Source organism: Columba livia, chromosome 5, assembly GCF_036013475.1.
Source record: "Columba livia isolate bColLiv1 breed racing homer chromosome 5, bColLiv1.pat.W.v2, whole genome shotgun sequence".
Classification (NCBI taxonomy): domain Eukaryota; kingdom Metazoa; phylum Chordata; class Aves; order Columbiformes; family Columbidae; genus Columba; species Columba livia.
The window spans coordinates 4,078,174-4,094,867 of NC_088606.1; the positions used below are offsets into that span (position 1 = coordinate 4,078,174).

At 44.3% G+C, this 16,694-nt stretch overlaps 1 protein-coding gene and 1 non-coding gene across 3 annotated transcripts; one reads left to right on the plus strand and one right to left on the minus strand.

Moving 5' to 3' along the window:
- Nucleotides 1-2,143: 2,143 nt before the first annotated feature.
- On the plus strand, nucleotides 2,144-13,366 carry TBPL2 (TATA-box binding protein like 2). Of its 2 annotated transcripts, none has more exons than XM_065063143.1 (7): nucleotides 2,144-2,317; nucleotides 5,818-6,218; nucleotides 7,236-7,323; nucleotides 7,998-8,089; nucleotides 9,327-9,494; nucleotides 11,242-11,336; nucleotides 12,776-13,366. In XM_065063143.1, exons 1-7 carry the CDS (start codon nucleotides 2,255-2,257, stop codon nucleotides 12,853-12,855), a joined length of 987 nt encoding a protein of 328 aa, XP_064919215.1. In that variant the 5' UTR covers nucleotides 2,144-2,254; the 3' UTR covers nucleotides 12,856-13,366. The 2 variants fall into 2 exon arrangements, with proteins under 2 accessions (XP_064919215.1, XP_064919214.1); XM_065063142.1 differs by lacking the exon at nucleotides 2,144-2,317 and adding an exon at nucleotides 2,559-2,686.
- TRNAG-UCC (transfer RNA glycine (anticodon UCC)) lies at nucleotides 2,740-2,811 on the minus strand. The gene has a single exon. It is a non-coding gene; the product is annotated as a tRNA-Gly (tRNA).
- Nucleotides 13,367-16,694: the final 3,328 nt, after the last annotated feature.

Sequence of the window (16,694 nt, forward strand, 5' to 3'; positions counted from 1 at the left end):
GAGGAGGAGCCCTCCCGAGGCACAGCAATGCCTCCCCTCCCTTGGGCAGCACTTAGAAAAGCTTTTCCCTACATCAAAGCAACCCTGAGAGCTTGGATCGCCCACACAATGTGGCTCTTGACTCCTCTGGTGATCTCTCCGCTTACTAAATGTCTTCCCTCCTCCTCTGCCTCAAGATGGGTAAACAATCTTGCGCCCGTTCAACAGAGGAGGCACCAAACCTCATGACTTACCCAAAACCACACCCGTCGGTGCCTATGCCGTTTCCAGAATACCCCTATCCAAGGAAAGAAGCAACACCAACATTAAGAGATTAATATTTTGTGTTCATCTCTGACGTAGTCTTTCTCCCTTAAACACCACGGTTTGACCTCTCCATCTCAGGTTCACAAAAAGCAGACAAGTCAGTCCCCGGGAGCTGCAGGATGAACATCTCCAAGGGGTTCTGCAGCGCAACGAGGGACTAATCAGACGAGGAAACCCAAGGTACTGCGGCTGCGATGCTACAGGCAGGGCCACACCAGGGAGACACCACAACACTCCAGCTTCCCACCGCAAGCACAGCAATAGTGTTCACACACTGCGGGAGTGGAACCTCCTGTCCCCGTGGGATGGCACTGCGAGGACAAACCAAAATTCATGTAACGAAGGAGCCTGTGAGGGCTCCCAGCCCTCAGCACCCATCCCATTGTGCTGGCAAAGGCAGCTGTCTGCAACCACCCCGATCACCTGCCAGCCCCGAGCAGGACATTTCAGTTTTAACCGCCTTGAACTGGTCTGAGGTAGCTCCACTGGCCTCCGTAATTCAAGGTGTAACCTCTCCGGGAGTCCTTTCCTTGCTTTGCTGCTCCACTCGCCTCCTGGGTGCTCAGGATGGGCTGTGTGATGTAAATCAACCTGCTGCAGGCTGGATTTTTCTGGAGCTGGGGGAAATTGGCACCTCCGAAGCACCAGAGCAAGGTGAGTCTCAGAAATACCACGAAACCGGCCCAGCAGGCTGTGGTGAGGAGGGAAGGATGCTCATCAGCCACACTCTGCCCCACGGATAAAGGATACAAATCTAATCCTTCACACCTCTGAGGCAGCAAGAAGCACCTAGCAGCACTTCCCAAAGACCTGCTGTGTGCTGGGGCTTCAACAACTTCTTCCAAAGGGTTTCTTCAGCTCATCTAGCTGTTTGCAGGCAAATCTCTCAGTGATCACATTCATCATGGCAGTCAGCACATCCACCAGCCCACACAGGGACAAGGATGTGTCCTCAGCTGCACCTTCACAGAAAGCCATCCATCCGACACCGTACAGCAACAGGACAGGAGAGAAGGAACAAGCCAGACAGCAGCCGCTGGCATCTAGTCAAGCAGCGCCCAAGTTGAGCTGTGTTAGCAGCACAATGCTCCCACAGCATCAAGAAGCAGCATAACACAAAATCCCTCCTGGCAACGCGCTGCCTCGCACCTGAACTCTCCGTACATAGAATCACAGAATAGTTTGTGTCAAAGGGACCTTCCAAACTCCCCCAGTGCCCCCCCTGCCATGAGCAGGGACATCTTCACCAGCTCAGGTTGCTCAGAGCCCCGTCCAGCCTGGCCTGGGATGTCTCCAGGGATGGTTCATCCACCACCTCTCTGGCCAACCTGGGCCAGGCTCTCACCACTCCCAGGGGCAACAATTTCTTCCTCATGTCCGGCCTGAATCTCCTTCCTTTAGTTTAAACCCATCACCCCTTGTCCTATCACAACAGGCCCTGCTGAAAAGTCTGTCCCCATCTTTCTTATCAGCCTCTTTTAAGTCCAGAAAGGCCACAGTAAGGTCTCCCCAGAGCTTCACTTCTCCAGCTGAACACCCCAGCTCTCTCAGCCTGTCCTCCCAGCAGAGCTGTTCCAGCATTGCATCATTTCTGTGGCTCCTCTGGCCCCTCTCCAGCAGGTCCATGTCTGTCCTGTGCTGAGGACCCAGAGCCAGATGCAGAACTCCAGGTGGGGTCTCAAAAGACATGACTTTTTTGAAAACAGAATAGCCTTAAATTAAACCATTGCTCACAGGGGGCTGCAAAAACAGGGATGCCACTGGGGAAAATATCTGCAAGGGAAAGACAGCAGCAAACGAAAGGAAAGATGGTTTCCTCCTCCTCCTCCTCCTCAGCAGCATTAGCAACACTGCCCCAGCTGAGAATAAGCCATTTTGTTGCAATTTGAGGTTTATCACTTTGGACTGAGGCTCTTCTCAAAGGACCAGATGCTCCATATTGCACTTGATGAAGCAGGTGGGAGAAATTAAGGGCACATTACACCTGCTTGCTAAAAAGCAACGGCTAGAGGTGGAGCATTACCTTTGCAAGGCCAAAGTCGCAGCTCTGACTCCCCATTTATCTCCAGCCCTGCAGAGGGGAGCAGGCTACTTTTGGAGGCTCACGTAAAGCGCATGAGAGCACCCCGATTTCTCTACCATTTCCAGAAGATGGAGCAAACCCCGGCGTGGCAGGAAAAAGGCTCAAAAGGGTAAAAATCGTTGTATATAAAAGCCAGCTGTGCGAGGCTCTGCTCTCTGATGAGCTGCACCTGCCCCGGTGCGGCCCCTCGGGGTTAAAGCGGGGCTGGGGGGCGGTGTTTCGGGTCCCGGGTGGGCGGTTGTGCCCATGGACGATGTGTTGCCGCTGGAGCGGTACCTGGAGCGCTGCGGCGGGCAGGTAGGCCACGGGAGACTATTAAAAAGTATAAGTAAAAGAAAACTGTCTGAAGCTGCGTTGGCCGGGAATCGAACCCGGGTCAACTGCTTGGAAGGCAGCTATGCTCACCACTATACCACCAACGCTGCGGCGATTAAGCGGCCCCGCCCGCGCTTTAAGTCTAATACAGTCCTGCCTGAGCTGAGCTTGATTAAGCTGGGCTGCCCAGTGAATTTTGCTGCCTTGCGGAGCTCCTCTCTGTCCCCAGACAGCTTAGCCGGCACCTCCAGTCCGGCCTTGAGTAGGGTGATACTGGGATATAGTGGTCCAGCGCTGCTGGGAGGATGGAGAAGCCGTGGAGGGGCTCTCTGCTGCGGGAGCTTTTTCTCATCTGCTGCTGTGCCTTGCTATGGAGTGGTGTTTGTGAGGGCCAGGCTGTGTACCAGAGTATCTTGGCACTGAGGCAGGCAGGAGGCTCAGATCTTTTCATGCTGGTTGGTAAATGTTTGCAAAAACTTTGGGGTTTTTTATATGAAACAGCCATCCCGGGCTGAGGTGGTTGTAGAGGCAACAGGGTGAAGGACTAGAAGAGAACTGGACTCCACAACTGGGCATCATCTTCACCCAGGGAGTCACACAGAGTCACAGAATGTCAGGGGTCAGAAGGGACCCCAAAAGCTCATCCAGTGCAATCCCCCTGCTGGAGCAGGAACACCCAGACGAGGTTACACAGGAACACAGCTTGTTTATGTGCATCCATTGTAAACTGCTTTTCAGCTCAGAAAATCATTTTTGCACAGGCTGTTTGAATCCAGAGACTTCCCAGTGGCAGTCAGTACAGCCCTCTGCATATGGCCCTATAAAGTATATAATGTGGTGAGGTATAACTAGGGGTTTACAAATGCTGCTGAGCTTTTTGTATTCCAGGCTTGCTGGGACAGTTGATAATAGCAACAACGTGTGGGATACCACTGCAGAAAGGAAAAAAAGATGAGTCTGTTGCTTAAAGCAGCTGGATTTGATTTTTTATTTCTGTGTACCTGGGTTGCAGGGATTCCTGCAGTGAGAGTGAAAATGGCTGTTTCCCCTTGAGCTGCCCCAAACTGGAGTGATCTCAGACAGGATCTATGTGTGAAATCTCCTTCCTGGGGCTGCTGGGAGATGTCCAAAGCGCTATGCAGTTGATGGGGCCTTCAGTGGAGTTAATTAACCCAGAGTCTCTAGCAATAGCCCTTGGCAGCCAGCCTGATATAAACATGGTCTTGTGCCCCCTTTCACAGCCTCTGAGCATCTGGCTAACAAGAAGGCAATCTTCCCCAGCGCTTAACCCTATAAAGGCTTTATTTTTCCCTGACCACTTTTGTGAAAACTTGACGAGAAAGAAACCGAAAGCAAATCTTCCTGTCTCCTTTATGCATTTTACTCCTCTGATGCTTTTCTTGATTTGTTTTTTCAGCTGTTTAATGCTTCCAGGCTACTATTTCTCCATCAGCTTCTTTCTCTAAGCTATGCCACAAACTGTCTGCTTTTCATCTCTTTTGTATTTCTTATATTCTCTGATGCCTCTATGATGTGCAACTAGTCCTACAGGCTCACAGTGATGAGGCTGCTTTTGTGCCACCTTCTCTGCATCACAGCTCATACAAAACTTCCTGATTAGCTCCTGTACTACTAAGTTTTACTCCACTGGAGGCCTTGCAGAGGTTGTGCCTTCCTTTCCCTGTTGCTAACTGGAAGAATATCTGTTTTAAACAGATATATTTTAGCTATTCCATAGCTTATTGTTATTTGTAACTGTTAATACATTTGTATCTGACCTCTCAAAGCTTAGTGCTCCTGGGTCCTGTTTCCTGAAGAGCTGAGGTGTTAAGGTCTTTAAGGGTTTAAGGTGTTAAGGCCTTCTGCCCTAAATGATCTTGTATGGGGCTCTGCACCTGGAAGTCAGTTTTAGAAGCAAGTTTTGAACCTGGGTGTTCATGATGCTTTCAAAGCTAGACCTGATCATGTCGGTATTCAAGCTAGCAAAGGTTCTCTAGGAGAATTTGTCTCTTGGTGGGGGTTTTCCAAGTGCCTACAGGCAAATATGCTGCCGAGTAAGTGGGAGCAGATATCTCTGTGTGCGTGGTTGTGTTCATTGAGTTAATTAGCATAGAAGATAGAGCAGCACTAGCTCAGGGCTGGAAAGCATCAATCTGGAAAACCCGCTTGAGCTTGGGAAGTTGCTGCCAACTTGAGGGTCTTGGTCTTGTGCGCTTTCCCCTGTTCTGTTTTGCGCTTGCATTTTTCAAGTCCTTCTGTGTCTCAACGCCAAAAATGCTTAAATGAGCACAAAACTTCTTGTACGGATCACCTGGTCCGGGCTGTCACCTGTGGTGGATATTGGCAGAAACCAACTTCTTGGAAGAAGATTTCCACTAACTAGAAGCTTAAGCCCTAATGCATAAGGGAATAAATCCTTTCCTAGATTCTTGCCTCCTCAATATTATAGTTTTTAATAATAAATACCTGATAAAGAAGGACATTAGTATGCAAGAACTTGCAGATATGTTGCATGCTTGATCTGGGAAAGGATGCTGGCTTTGCTGACTGTGTCTCAAACTAATCTGGTGACCTCCAGCAGTTGAAAAGAAGAAACTCTTCACGATTCTGTGAGCTGCTGCCCTCTGTTGCATAAACCCAGCACAACACTGACACTGTCCCCTGGTAGCAAGTAGAGGAAATAGTAATATACTGAATGGGAGTTGAAGCCAGCCAGAAAATTCCTTGGAGAAAGTCATGAGCGATGGTGTTGGTTATGTGCAGAACCGAGGCACAGCAACAGCTGTGAAGGAGAAGGTGCCAACGCTGTTCCTCCAGTCACTGCTGGAGGTACAATATATAGTATTTCCCAGGTTGTGGTATTGCAGGAGTACCCTAGACCGCCTTTGAAGTGTGGTGGGAAATGCACATCTCTGCTCTCGAAGCTATCTGGATTTTTATATGCTGATGGACAAGCAAATGGCACATTCTCAAATCTTAAAACTATCCTTTGCTATAATATGTATGGGGAAAGATGACTGAAACTCCTAAGTGAACAGAAGATTGATCTTAATTTAACCTCCCAATTAATGTTTTAATACAAGATCCTTAATGACACTTTTTTTTAATTCAAGGATGACCTCTCCACCAGTCTTCAGCTGTTTACTCCCGTGAGCCCTTACGATGTAGACCTCCCAATTCAAGCAACTGAAGATGTGTTGTTCAGCTCTCAATTTAATCAGCCCAAAGAGCTTTCTACAGACTTCTCCACTGTGGATCTCAGCTTTCTTGCAGATATCACCCAAGATAACAAAGAACAAAATCTCTCTAAAGATGGTAGTGAAATGCAAGAAGAACTTGATGAGTCAATACCAAGAAAGGAGGGCAGCAGTGGCATGGATGAAAGGGGCTTGTCGTACCCAGATGCAACTCAACCATCTCCTGAAGCATCTGACTCGTGTCCTTTGACACCAATGACTCCGATGACCCCAGCGACATCTGCATCAGAAAGCTCCGGCATAGTTCCTCAGTTACAGTAAGTTTACGTATTGTATATGCTATATATATGAAATAGTCATAGTTTCACTTAAGCACTGTTCTGACTTCTCATTTGGAGATTGTAGCAGTCACGGTTTGGTCTTAAATAAGTCCGCACTCAAAAAAAGTAGAGGTGCAGCTATTCCTCTTTGAAAAGAGGTGGAGCAAATGAACTGATAATATCAGAAGGCAACTAGATATTGTGCTGATCAGTGCAACATATAAACAGAAAGTGGCACAGAACAATACCCAGCTTAGCAAAACAGGGGGGAGTGAGCTTGATAAATACGCTGGGTGAGTATCTGAAATGCCTCTGGCTGCTTAAGGGGGAGACAGGAGGTGAGGTCCTGTCTCTCTTCCAGGAGACAGGAGGTGAAGTCTCCCCATGGGAGAAGTGTTTGACAGAAACTGTATATGTATAGTATGTGCTGCTGCTTACCTCAGTCTGCAGGACAAAAAGACAAAAATACTTGAAAAGGAGGATTTAATCCAGCAAGGAGGATGTTAAGGATGACAGCAGACTCCAGGGCTTTACAGATGTCAGTCTGAACTGAGAAAGAGGCATGGAGAGAAGTGATAGTAATCCTGGCCTGGGTAGGTCCTGTCCTGTCTAGGCTAGAGCATTTATGGAGTAGTTGATACCTGTAGAGAATAAAATACCTTTTCCTACCTCAAAGTGCTATAGCAACTCTGTCAACACTTGGTAATGGTTTGATTCAAAGCTGTAAAAGACCTCAGTGATGTAGTTCTTGGAAGACACACAAACTTTAGTATTTGGGGACTAATAATTTCATACCTTGTTATATCTCCTCCCGTGAGAAACTGTAATTTTGGTATTGAATTACTTACGTTTTGCCAAAAGTAGCTTAATACTAGAGTGGGAAAGAGGTAGGCAGGAAATTATTTGATGGCGATTATTAATTGGAGTGTGACTTCACGTTAAGCTATTAATGTTGGGGATGGGCTCTGCAGTGGCTTGCTTTTGCAATAAGAGAATTCCTCTCTTATTCCTCAGGAATATAGTGTCAACTGTAAACTTGGCTTGTAAACTAGATCTGAAGAACATAGCTCTGCATGCCAGAAATGCAGAGTATAACCCAAAGGTAAGTCTTAAAGACTCAAAGCTTTACCTGTGTCCCCCTTTTCTCAGTGCTGCTGGGTTCTAACATACAGGCTCACCATGAGCTTTGTCCCTTTTCTAATCGCGCTGTCTTGGCCCATAGGGGAAAACCACAAAATTCTGTAACTGGGGCCTTTTACATTAAAAGAAATACAGGGGACCACAAGGATGTTATTTATTTTCCTTGGAATAAAGCCCTAGCAATGGGATGTTACTAAGCTATTTAAGGAAGGAGATGAGTTCTCCCACTTGTGGCCAGCTACCTACAGCTGAAAGGGCTCAAGCAGCCGTCACTGAGGGGGTTAAAACTCACGCCTGAATTGAAGAACATTACTGGATTCAGACTTTTACATGATAATTCTAGCAAGTGACCTAGACTGTAGAAACTTACTGGGAACAGACTGAGTTTCTGTAAGTGATTTCAGACTGCTCAGCAAAATACAAGGGACAAAGCAGTGGTCCTGTTGACTGTAGGCTTAAGCCCCCTTGTCCTAGGAGGAGTGGAAAATAATTTGGGGTGGCGAAAAAACCCACTTAGACAAAGTAAGTGCATGCTGTGTTGAGCTTTAAAAGTGACAGTTCTTGAAAGAATGAACAGTGATACAGTACCGGCTAAATCCCTCAGCTGGACTGCGACGTCTTCCTTTGAATTTGTAGAGGTTTGCTGCTGTCATCATGAGAATCAGGGAACCACGAACAACAGCCCTCATCTTCAGTTCAGGAAAAATGGTCTGCACAGGAGCTAAAAGGTTGGTTGGTTTTTTCCTTCTCTCTAAAAGTCTGGATCTTGCAGCTATGCCTACATTCTTATGAAACAAGTTAGAAAACCTTGTTTAAATTATCTAGCAAAGGGCTGTCATAATTGCAAGAAAAAAAAGCAGCACTGGTATTGAAAAAGTCTAGCTTAATGATGGCAGCTTAGTAATTACTGAACAGTCTGCTTCTGTACCTGAACACAGATTGAGCTGAGCGGGCACTAGCTGAAAAACTGCTAAAACGCCCAGGAATTGTTAACGGGTTATTTGCATTTCTCATTGACTTTAAAGCAAATTGGGATGAAACTTGTGTCTGTCAAGTCTCTCTTCAGTGTCTGTGTTCACTAGTCAGTACATCCACCTCTAGAGAAAAGGGGAATTGGAGAGAAGTAGAGATTATTTCTGTACTTGGAGGGTCTTTCCCCCAAGTTCAGCAGAATCACAGAATGTTATGGATTGGAAGGGACCTCAAAAGCTCATCCAGTCCAATCTCCCTGCTGGAGCAGGAACACCCAGATGAGGTTACACAGGAAGGTGTCCAGGCGGGTTGGAATGTCTGCACAGAAGGAGACTCCACAACCTCCCTGGGCAGCCTGGGCCAGGCTCTGCCACCCTCACTGGGAACAAGTTTCTTCTCATATTTAAGTGAAACCTCTTGTGTTCCAGTTTGTACCCATTGCCCCTTGTCCAACCATTGGTTGTCACTGAGAAGAGCCCGGCTCCATCCTCCTGACACCCTTTATATACCTGTAAACGTTAATGAGGTCACCCCTCAGTCTCCTCTTCTCCAAGCAGCTGCCTTGGTTTTTGTGTTTCTAAAGTGTCAATGAGATAATGCATTAACTTACAGCTTAGGAAACTTCTTTTCCAACCCCTACCATCATCCCTGACTAGCCAGATGATTGCACTGGTGTTTGTGGTCCATCTCTTGGACCAGCTTTGAGAAGCTCTTGTAAGGAACTGAGAAAGAAACCTCTGAAGAGGGGAACTCCTGAGTGATGCAACATGTTCCAGTGTGTCCAAACAGACCACAGGAAAGTGAATGACAAAGCGTCGTTTTCCTTTTAGCTCAGTGAAGCGATTCTGGGGAGACACGTTTGCTATTTTGAGCAGTAGCAGATCTTTTTCTGGAGGATAGATTAGCACGGTGGTGGCTCTAAACTGACTTCCAGCTTGACAGCAGAGGAAAGCACTAATTGAAGCTGCTTTTCCCCTTCTGCTCTTCCTTCAGTGAGGAGCAATCGCGGCTTGCAGCCAGAAAATATGCACGTGTGGTGCAGAAGCTTGGGTTCCCTGCCAAGTTCCTGGACTTCAAGATCCAGAACATGGTTGGGAGCTGTGACGTGAGGTTCCCCATCTGGCTGGAAGGTTTGGTTCTCACTCACCAGCAGTTCAGCAGGTAGGTGGAAGGCAGAGTTACAACCCCCTGCAACTTGGAGTGGTGTCTTTGTAAGATGCAAACAAGACTCAAATCCTGAGGCTGTGCAAGTCTGGGAAAAGAAAATAAAACAATAATTAGATACTGAATATCAAGTGAAAGATGTGCTCGCTGGTTCAGCAAGCACAGAGTGGCTGCAGATGGCATGTGTTAGAATAAAGACAATAAAGGTTCATCATCTGGGATAACTCCTATTCAGAGTGGGGCACAGGCCAAAATGACCCTTTTCTTAATTGCAAGGATGATGTACAGCAGCAAACAGCAAAGTTTCCAGCACTAAAAACTGCGACTGACACAATTCAACGGCGAATTGTGAATAAACTGCCGTCCTGTGTCGTGTTCACTGTTTTCTCCTCGCAGGAACACCATAAACCAGGGGTGTCAAACTCATTTTCACTGGGGGCTGCATCGGCCTCCCGGTTGCCTTCAGAGAGCCAAATGTCATTTTAGGACTGGATAAATGTAACTACTCCTACATTTATCCCTAAACCATTTGGGGTTGGACTAGATGAGCTTTGAAGGTCCCTTCCAACCAAACTTTTGTATGATTCTATGATAAATATGTGTTAGAACTCTTGCAACCGATAGCATACTGCACAAGTGTTCGGTCACTTCTAGGACAAATTGGATGCACGTTAGATCTGGTGAAGATGAAGGGCTGAAGGACTGCTCAGTTGGTTAATGAAGATATTATCTTGTGCAAAAGCTCAAGTATTTTATTTCTTTATAGTTCACGCAATCTTCGCTGTTGCTGCATGTCAGCAATGCGCACTGGAGATGTGCATTAATCTGAGCATGTTAGTGATCACAATTTTTCTCCTCTCCTGTTACTTCCAAATGCGATATCAAATCTTAGTGGGTATTTTTCTTCACTGCAGACTGTGTCAATAGGAAAATAACCACCCTTGATTAAACACTTCAGGTTTGATTGGAGCAGATCCTAAGCTATCTGAGCCTGGTCTACGCCTGTGCTTTATTTTGAACCTTTAATACTAAGTGGGCTTCTTAACTCTTATCAAACCAGCTGCCTATCTGCAAGGAAAAGGTTTCTAAGCTGTGGGCATGAAGCCAGACTCCAGCTGCAAAATAGAGAACTGAAGATATGGTTTGTTCCTGGGATATCACCTCAGTTTTGTCTGTCTGCATGACCCATTATCCATTGAGTTCAATAAACCTGCAGCTGAGTGGTGGGCAAGCTGTGCCTGCACGATGGGCTTGTTCAGAACTAGTTATTGCCAGCACTGAGGAAAGGAGGGAGATTTTGGCACTGACAAAAATCTAAATTCAGTTGTATCTTTTATTAGCACTGCATTTAATATTTTGCATTTAGTTTGGGGACTGAATATATATATTAAAGATTCATTTGGCTGTCATCTTGTCTTAGTTGCACAAGATGCTTCCTGGTAAGGGCTCTTTGCAGACTAAGAAGGATTGTTTGAAGGCTACAAGAATGGTTTTGATGCTTTGGAAAATGAGATTCAGATGTGGCTCAGAAATACTTACAAATCAGCACGAAGAACTCCCACCAGCTCCAGCTGGGATTACCAGGTTTCCCTTGATGTCTAAAACCTGACCTGTCTTTCTCTGGTTAGGTAGCTAAAAATCCATTTAATTACGCTATTGTTAGTATGATTAAAAAGCACTTTATACATACAACACTGAAACGGTAATTGCACTTTACTAATCTTACCTGCTTGCTTTGAAACAGCTACGAACCTGAACTGTTTCCTGGCCTTATTTATAGGATGGTCAAACCAAGAATAGTGCTGCTTATCTTTGTGTCTGGAAAAGTTGTACTGACTGGTAAGTGGTGTCCCTCTGTGTATCTGTAATTAAGTGCTACCACATCTTCTAAGAAAGGATTTAAATTGAACATTAGTTAAACTGATATCTTGCCACAGTAAAGCCACTCTTTTTTCTATGCTTACTGCTGCTAATCTGTTTCCTGCAGATAAAAATATTAGTATAGTTGCACTAGATTTTCATATTGCTTGATATAGTGTCACAGATTTCCATGTTGTTAAACCTGAGTAATTTTATTCTGTTGAAAGCGCGATGCCACGTGTCAGTGTGCAGAATCCCAACAGGATGCTGACATGCCAGTAACTCCTCAGTCACTTAAATGTGAATATCACAATAAGCAATTTAAAATTGCTTGGACAGGAAGCAAACTTCTTAAAACACTTCACTGACAACATTTAGCTGGGATTATTAGAGGAAAGGGTGGAGACCTAAGAACTTGTTCTAGACTGTTTGGCAAAATGCTCATGAGACAAAAGCTTTGCTAAGTGTGCCCAGATACCTGTACCTCCTATCCCATATCAAAAATGTTAATTCCTGAGTGTATGCACCTAATACTTTTTGTAAAGCTCCTTAAAATACTTGTATTCAGACGTATTGAAAGGTAAATGGTACTTATTCCCAGAGGACTCGAATGCTAGGTGTATATTCACGAGGTAGCTCTGAGATGCAAAAGATGAAAGAGAAGCACCTGCCTTTAGCCAGGGATTTACAATAATAACTGAAGAATGGGGCTCACAGTACAAAGCTTAAATATGTCCCCCCCACACCTCATTAGGTCCAGTAAAATCATACTGGGCTGCACTTGCATTTTTGGGTGCACTAATTGTAACACCCTTGAGTGCAGCAGGACTAAGGTAAGTTCTTGCCCTTCTTCCCATCACCCACTAAACCTGATCTCAGCCGCTTTGGAATCACATGTGCATTTACAGTTGAAAAATATATATATCTATATTTCTTTTAAAAACTGCTTAGAACTGGAAGAGGGGAAATATCAAACTGCAGATCAACTTCCACTGTTGGAATAAATGCCTCTCATTGCTTGTTTCTGTCTTTCCAGTTTATCAACAGGCAGAGCTCTTACTGTTAAGCAGATAACCCCGTGGTTTATCTCAGTGGCTTTTTTCCTCAGATTCAGTGTTTTGCACTGGTTAAGAGGAGCCAGCTGCTGTTTTGCTTCCACAGATTGAATAAAGCTGGTCTAGTCCTAAAGCAAAGCAAGCTGGAAATTGTTCTCTGTGAGGCAGGGAAATTCTGCCTTAAAATATTAACTCACTTTTAAAGTTGCTTTTGAGCTCTTGTGTTTCTTCATGGTTTGTGATCTTATTAAGTTTGAGTTGCAATCAGTTATCAACACTGTTAAAAATTAACCTGTTTGGGGATGGGGGGGCTGGTTTATTTGTTGCTTTGGTTTGGTTTTTTTTTCCAAAATATCTTTCTAGGAGCAAAAGAGCGTTCTGAAATCTATGAGGCATTTGAGAACATCTACCCCATTCTAAAAGGTTTCAAGAAAGCATCATAATGTGGCCAATAAAGCAACTTGGAGTAACATGTGAGTTTGTGTCATTACACGTGGAACAGAGACAGGTGTTCCTGGACCCAGTTGTACCATTGTGGATTATTAAGTAAATGATGCTCTACTGAATGTTATAAATGCTGATGCTTTCCGTAGTTTGTGAAACGTTAGTTGCTTTGGTTGTGGTTTTTTGTTTGTGTGGTGTGTGTTATGGTTTGATTGTTTTGTTGTGTGGGTTTGTTGCTCTCTTTTTACTTTCAGATTAATTATCTGTAGTCCACTTGAGTCGTGACATCTTCTGTCCAACTGGAAAAAAGTTGCCAAATGAACGCACTTTTAATAGAATGTATATTAAGGTAGCACTTACACGGTTTCTATTACAAAATACTTTTGTGTTTTCCCCTGAAAAGTTGCACTTCAAACCAGCTTTATCAAAACCCCAATTTTAAGTGTACCAAACCTTGCTCTTGCTGTGTTGTATTTTCATGTTGAAACTCAAAATATACTTTTGTGTACAATATAGCTTACAAAATCCAGCATGAGCTGATTTTGGTGTTTTCAAGACTGAAGACTCATTGTAGAGGACAAACTGAATCCCTCTGATCCTACTAGTTGGATAAACTCTTATATATAATGGTGGAGACATTCAAGGCCTCTGAACATACCTAGAACGTGTGTGGGTGGAGGGGGTAACTAATCAAGTCACCTAATTTGTCATGACACAAATTAGATTTTAACAAAATTGTACCGTTTGTGTTACTGAGGTCCCCTCAGATGATGGGGGTTTGTTTGGCCCAGACAAAAACATGCTGCTTAGGAACTGCCTTTAAAATACACTTGAGGAAAATACAAGGAGTCTTGGATGTTCAAGGCTTGATTATCCAGGTTATTTAATCAGAGTTCTGCCCAACTTAGTAATTTTGGAGCTAAAACAATGGGGTTCTTGTACTTATTTTAATCTGAGTGACCTCAAGGCTTCCTTTGTGAAAGGTGTCACGCTCAGACTGGTGATGTGACTGGGAACAGTGTGAAGAGTATCCCTCAATTCTTCTGGTACCTTCTGTGATTCTGTGGAAGCAACTTTCTGGTTTTGTTGGGTGGGGTTTTGTTTCTTTGCTGTTTGTGGGGGTTGTTTTCTGCTGTTGTTGTTGTGTTCTGGGTTGGGTTTTTTTTTGGGGGGGGAGATGTTTAGTGTTTTGTGTGTCTATTTTTGTTGTTTGTGGTGGCGTGTTTGAGTGTTGTTGGTTTTGGTTGTGTGGGGTTTTTGTGTGTTAGTTGGGGTTTTTTGTTTGGGTTTTTTGTTATTGTTTTGGTTGGTTTGTTGTTGGGGCTTTCGTTTTGTTTTCCTCCCAGAACAGGGTTATGGTGCTGCTGGCATTTGTCCACTGTCCTCCCCTTGTCCCCTGCTGAAGAGGGGACAGATGTGTCAGGAATGTCCCTGAGCCACTAGAGGCTGCTGTTAGATGACTTGAGCTCAACCCAGGGCAAAAGTCACCTCTCTCCTGGATGGAAATGCACAATATTGGGCAATGGCTTCATCCAGAACAGGGTGTCATGATCTTGCTGGGCTTAGTTTTGCTGTTTCAAGTTTATTTTTGATTCAGTGAGGATGTGATTTCAACCTCTGTGTCTGTAATATGTCTCACAAGCACTTTTATAACCGCCTGTCTGCTCCTCTGGAAAGAAGTTTGAAAAACTTCATGCGCTTCCTTATGATAAACTGGTCCTAACTATGTTATCAGTTTCTTTGTTGCAGTCAAACTGTGGATTTCCACACTCAAATCTATTTTAAACACAGGCTTGCTTTTCTGTTTGTTCTCTAATGCTGTAGACTTTCCATGGCTATGGGTGGGACTTCTATTTGCGCTGTAGGTGTAATTGCTGATAAGCTTGAGTTACAATAATCTTCAGCAAGTGAAAACCAACCTGTGCTTACTGGGATGCTGGGAGAAGTTTGAGATGAGCCTTCTCCAAGAAATTGCATTTTACTTGAGAACTTGCCACATAATTTCACTAGTAAAGTTAATGCTTTTTAAAAGCGTGGATAAAGTCTTAGAGATAAGAAACGGGCTCTGTGCCTTTTCACTGAGATACTGATAATGTTCACTATGGTAACTCTTGACTTAAAAGAGACAGTCTTGGTTCTACCCTAGTAGTGCTGGTCACAGTGTTTTGTAGCACTTAGATATACTAGGAAGGGGAAATAATATAGGTTGGGATTATTTTTTAACAGGAACATTTTGGGATGTTTTGCTCTTGTGGAGTTTTTTGTTGTGTTTTGTGTTTTCTTAAGGGGTATTGTTTTAAGTTTTTTCTGGTTTACGCAAACCCTGTTTCTCTTCTAATTGCCTGGTGTTTGCCACTCTACCCTTGCACACAGGACTGGCTTCAAGATATTGTAAGAGCTGATCTCATATCCATTTAACCCTTGATTCTGGCTCCAGCCTTGAGGCTGGGGTGAGGAAACCAACCGGCCTGTCACTCTTGAGGATGTATCAATATTTGCCCCTTGGACAAATTGCTCTTGGTGTTATTGAAAAATATGATTGGCAGGTATATGTAATCCAGGTGGCAGTGCTATCGCCTGGCTATGGTGCAGATGTCCATTCTGGGACAGCACTGAGGACAATTGCAGCTGGGGCCCCACCACTGGTCAGGGTGTCATGGAATTGTCCCTTCCAGCTGAAATTAATCTACTTTTTAAGGTCATCTAGTCTAACCTAGTCTAGCGCTGCCTCTCCTGCATGAGGAGGTTACAGACCTGCATGATGTTCATGTGAATGGCAGCAGAACCCAACCACACTGCTTATTGTGGGTTTTAGTACCTTTTCTGCCTGTTCTTGCGGAGGTGCTGCTTCTATGTGGACCTTTCTGTTAACAGCTCAGCCAGGTACGTTCTATTCTCTGTGTGTCCTACTGAGTAGGCTGATATAATGAATGCTCAGAGAAGGGCACTGGTACCCTGATTTTAGGTGTCCATTTTGTAGAAATGAAGCATCGTTACCTCTTGGATAGTTATATTGAAAAATGCTTAATTCAGAATAGCTTAAAATAAAAATCAAATGCTTTCTATTTGCTTAGACACAAAGGAGGAGACTTTTAAAATCCTTCCTTTGGGCTATAAAAGTGCCCCTTCTCTCCCTAAGGAGAGAGTGCACCTGGTACCTTCATAAGTGAAGAGAGAAATCAAGGCCAGGAGGCAACACATAGTCTGAAGAGATGTGAGCAGTTGTCCAGGAGGAACAGTCTTGAGTAAGTCTGAGGTCAATAATCCTTTATGGAAAGTGGCATATGAATTTCTGTGCAAGACCTTTGCTTTTGCTGAGCCTCTTTACTTTATACAACCCTGTCCAAATTAAGCCTGTCAGCTTGCAAATGTTTTAAAGGAGCTGATGCTTGAGGCTTATTGCTGACCTTTTGTTTCTGACTTGGTGGGGTGGAGCATCCCTTTCCCAGGATAGGGAGAAAAAAACAAACAAACCCAAATACAAAACAGTGGATGCTGTCTACCTTTACTTAATTCATACCTCGATCTTTTGCAAATGCAAGAAAACAGCACAATTTCCTTACCAGGGTCATCCGTTACTTCTCCAGAATCCATAGATTCTTCTTTACTACACTGTATTCATAATAACAGAACAAAAAAACAAAACCCCCAGCTTAATCCCTGAATTTGTATCGTACTGTTAGCACAAAGTCTCCTTTTTTTTAACTAATTAATTCCAACTTGAAGTTCATATTCATTAATATACTTCCAAATGTTCTTGGCATTGCAAAGCTAAAAGGCATTTAATATGCTGTGTAATAGGGGTTCTAAAATTCCATAGCAGTGGACATGCTAGCAT

Excerpts from the sequence above, each read along its gene's own strand:
- TBPL2 (XM_065063143.1), top strand. The coding sequence starts at position 2,255 with ATGAAGCAGGTGGGAGAAATTAAGGGCACATTACACCTGCTTGCTAAA. Across the intron at positions 7,324-7,997 it reads ATGCAGAGTATAACCCAAAG|AGGTTTGCTGCTGTCATCAT; the intron begins GTAAGTCTTAAA and ends TTGAATTTGTAG. Across the intron at positions 9,495-11,241 it reads ACTCACCAGCAGTTCAGCAG|CTACGAACCTGAACTGTTTC; the intron begins GTAGGTGGAAGG and ends GCTTTGAAACAG.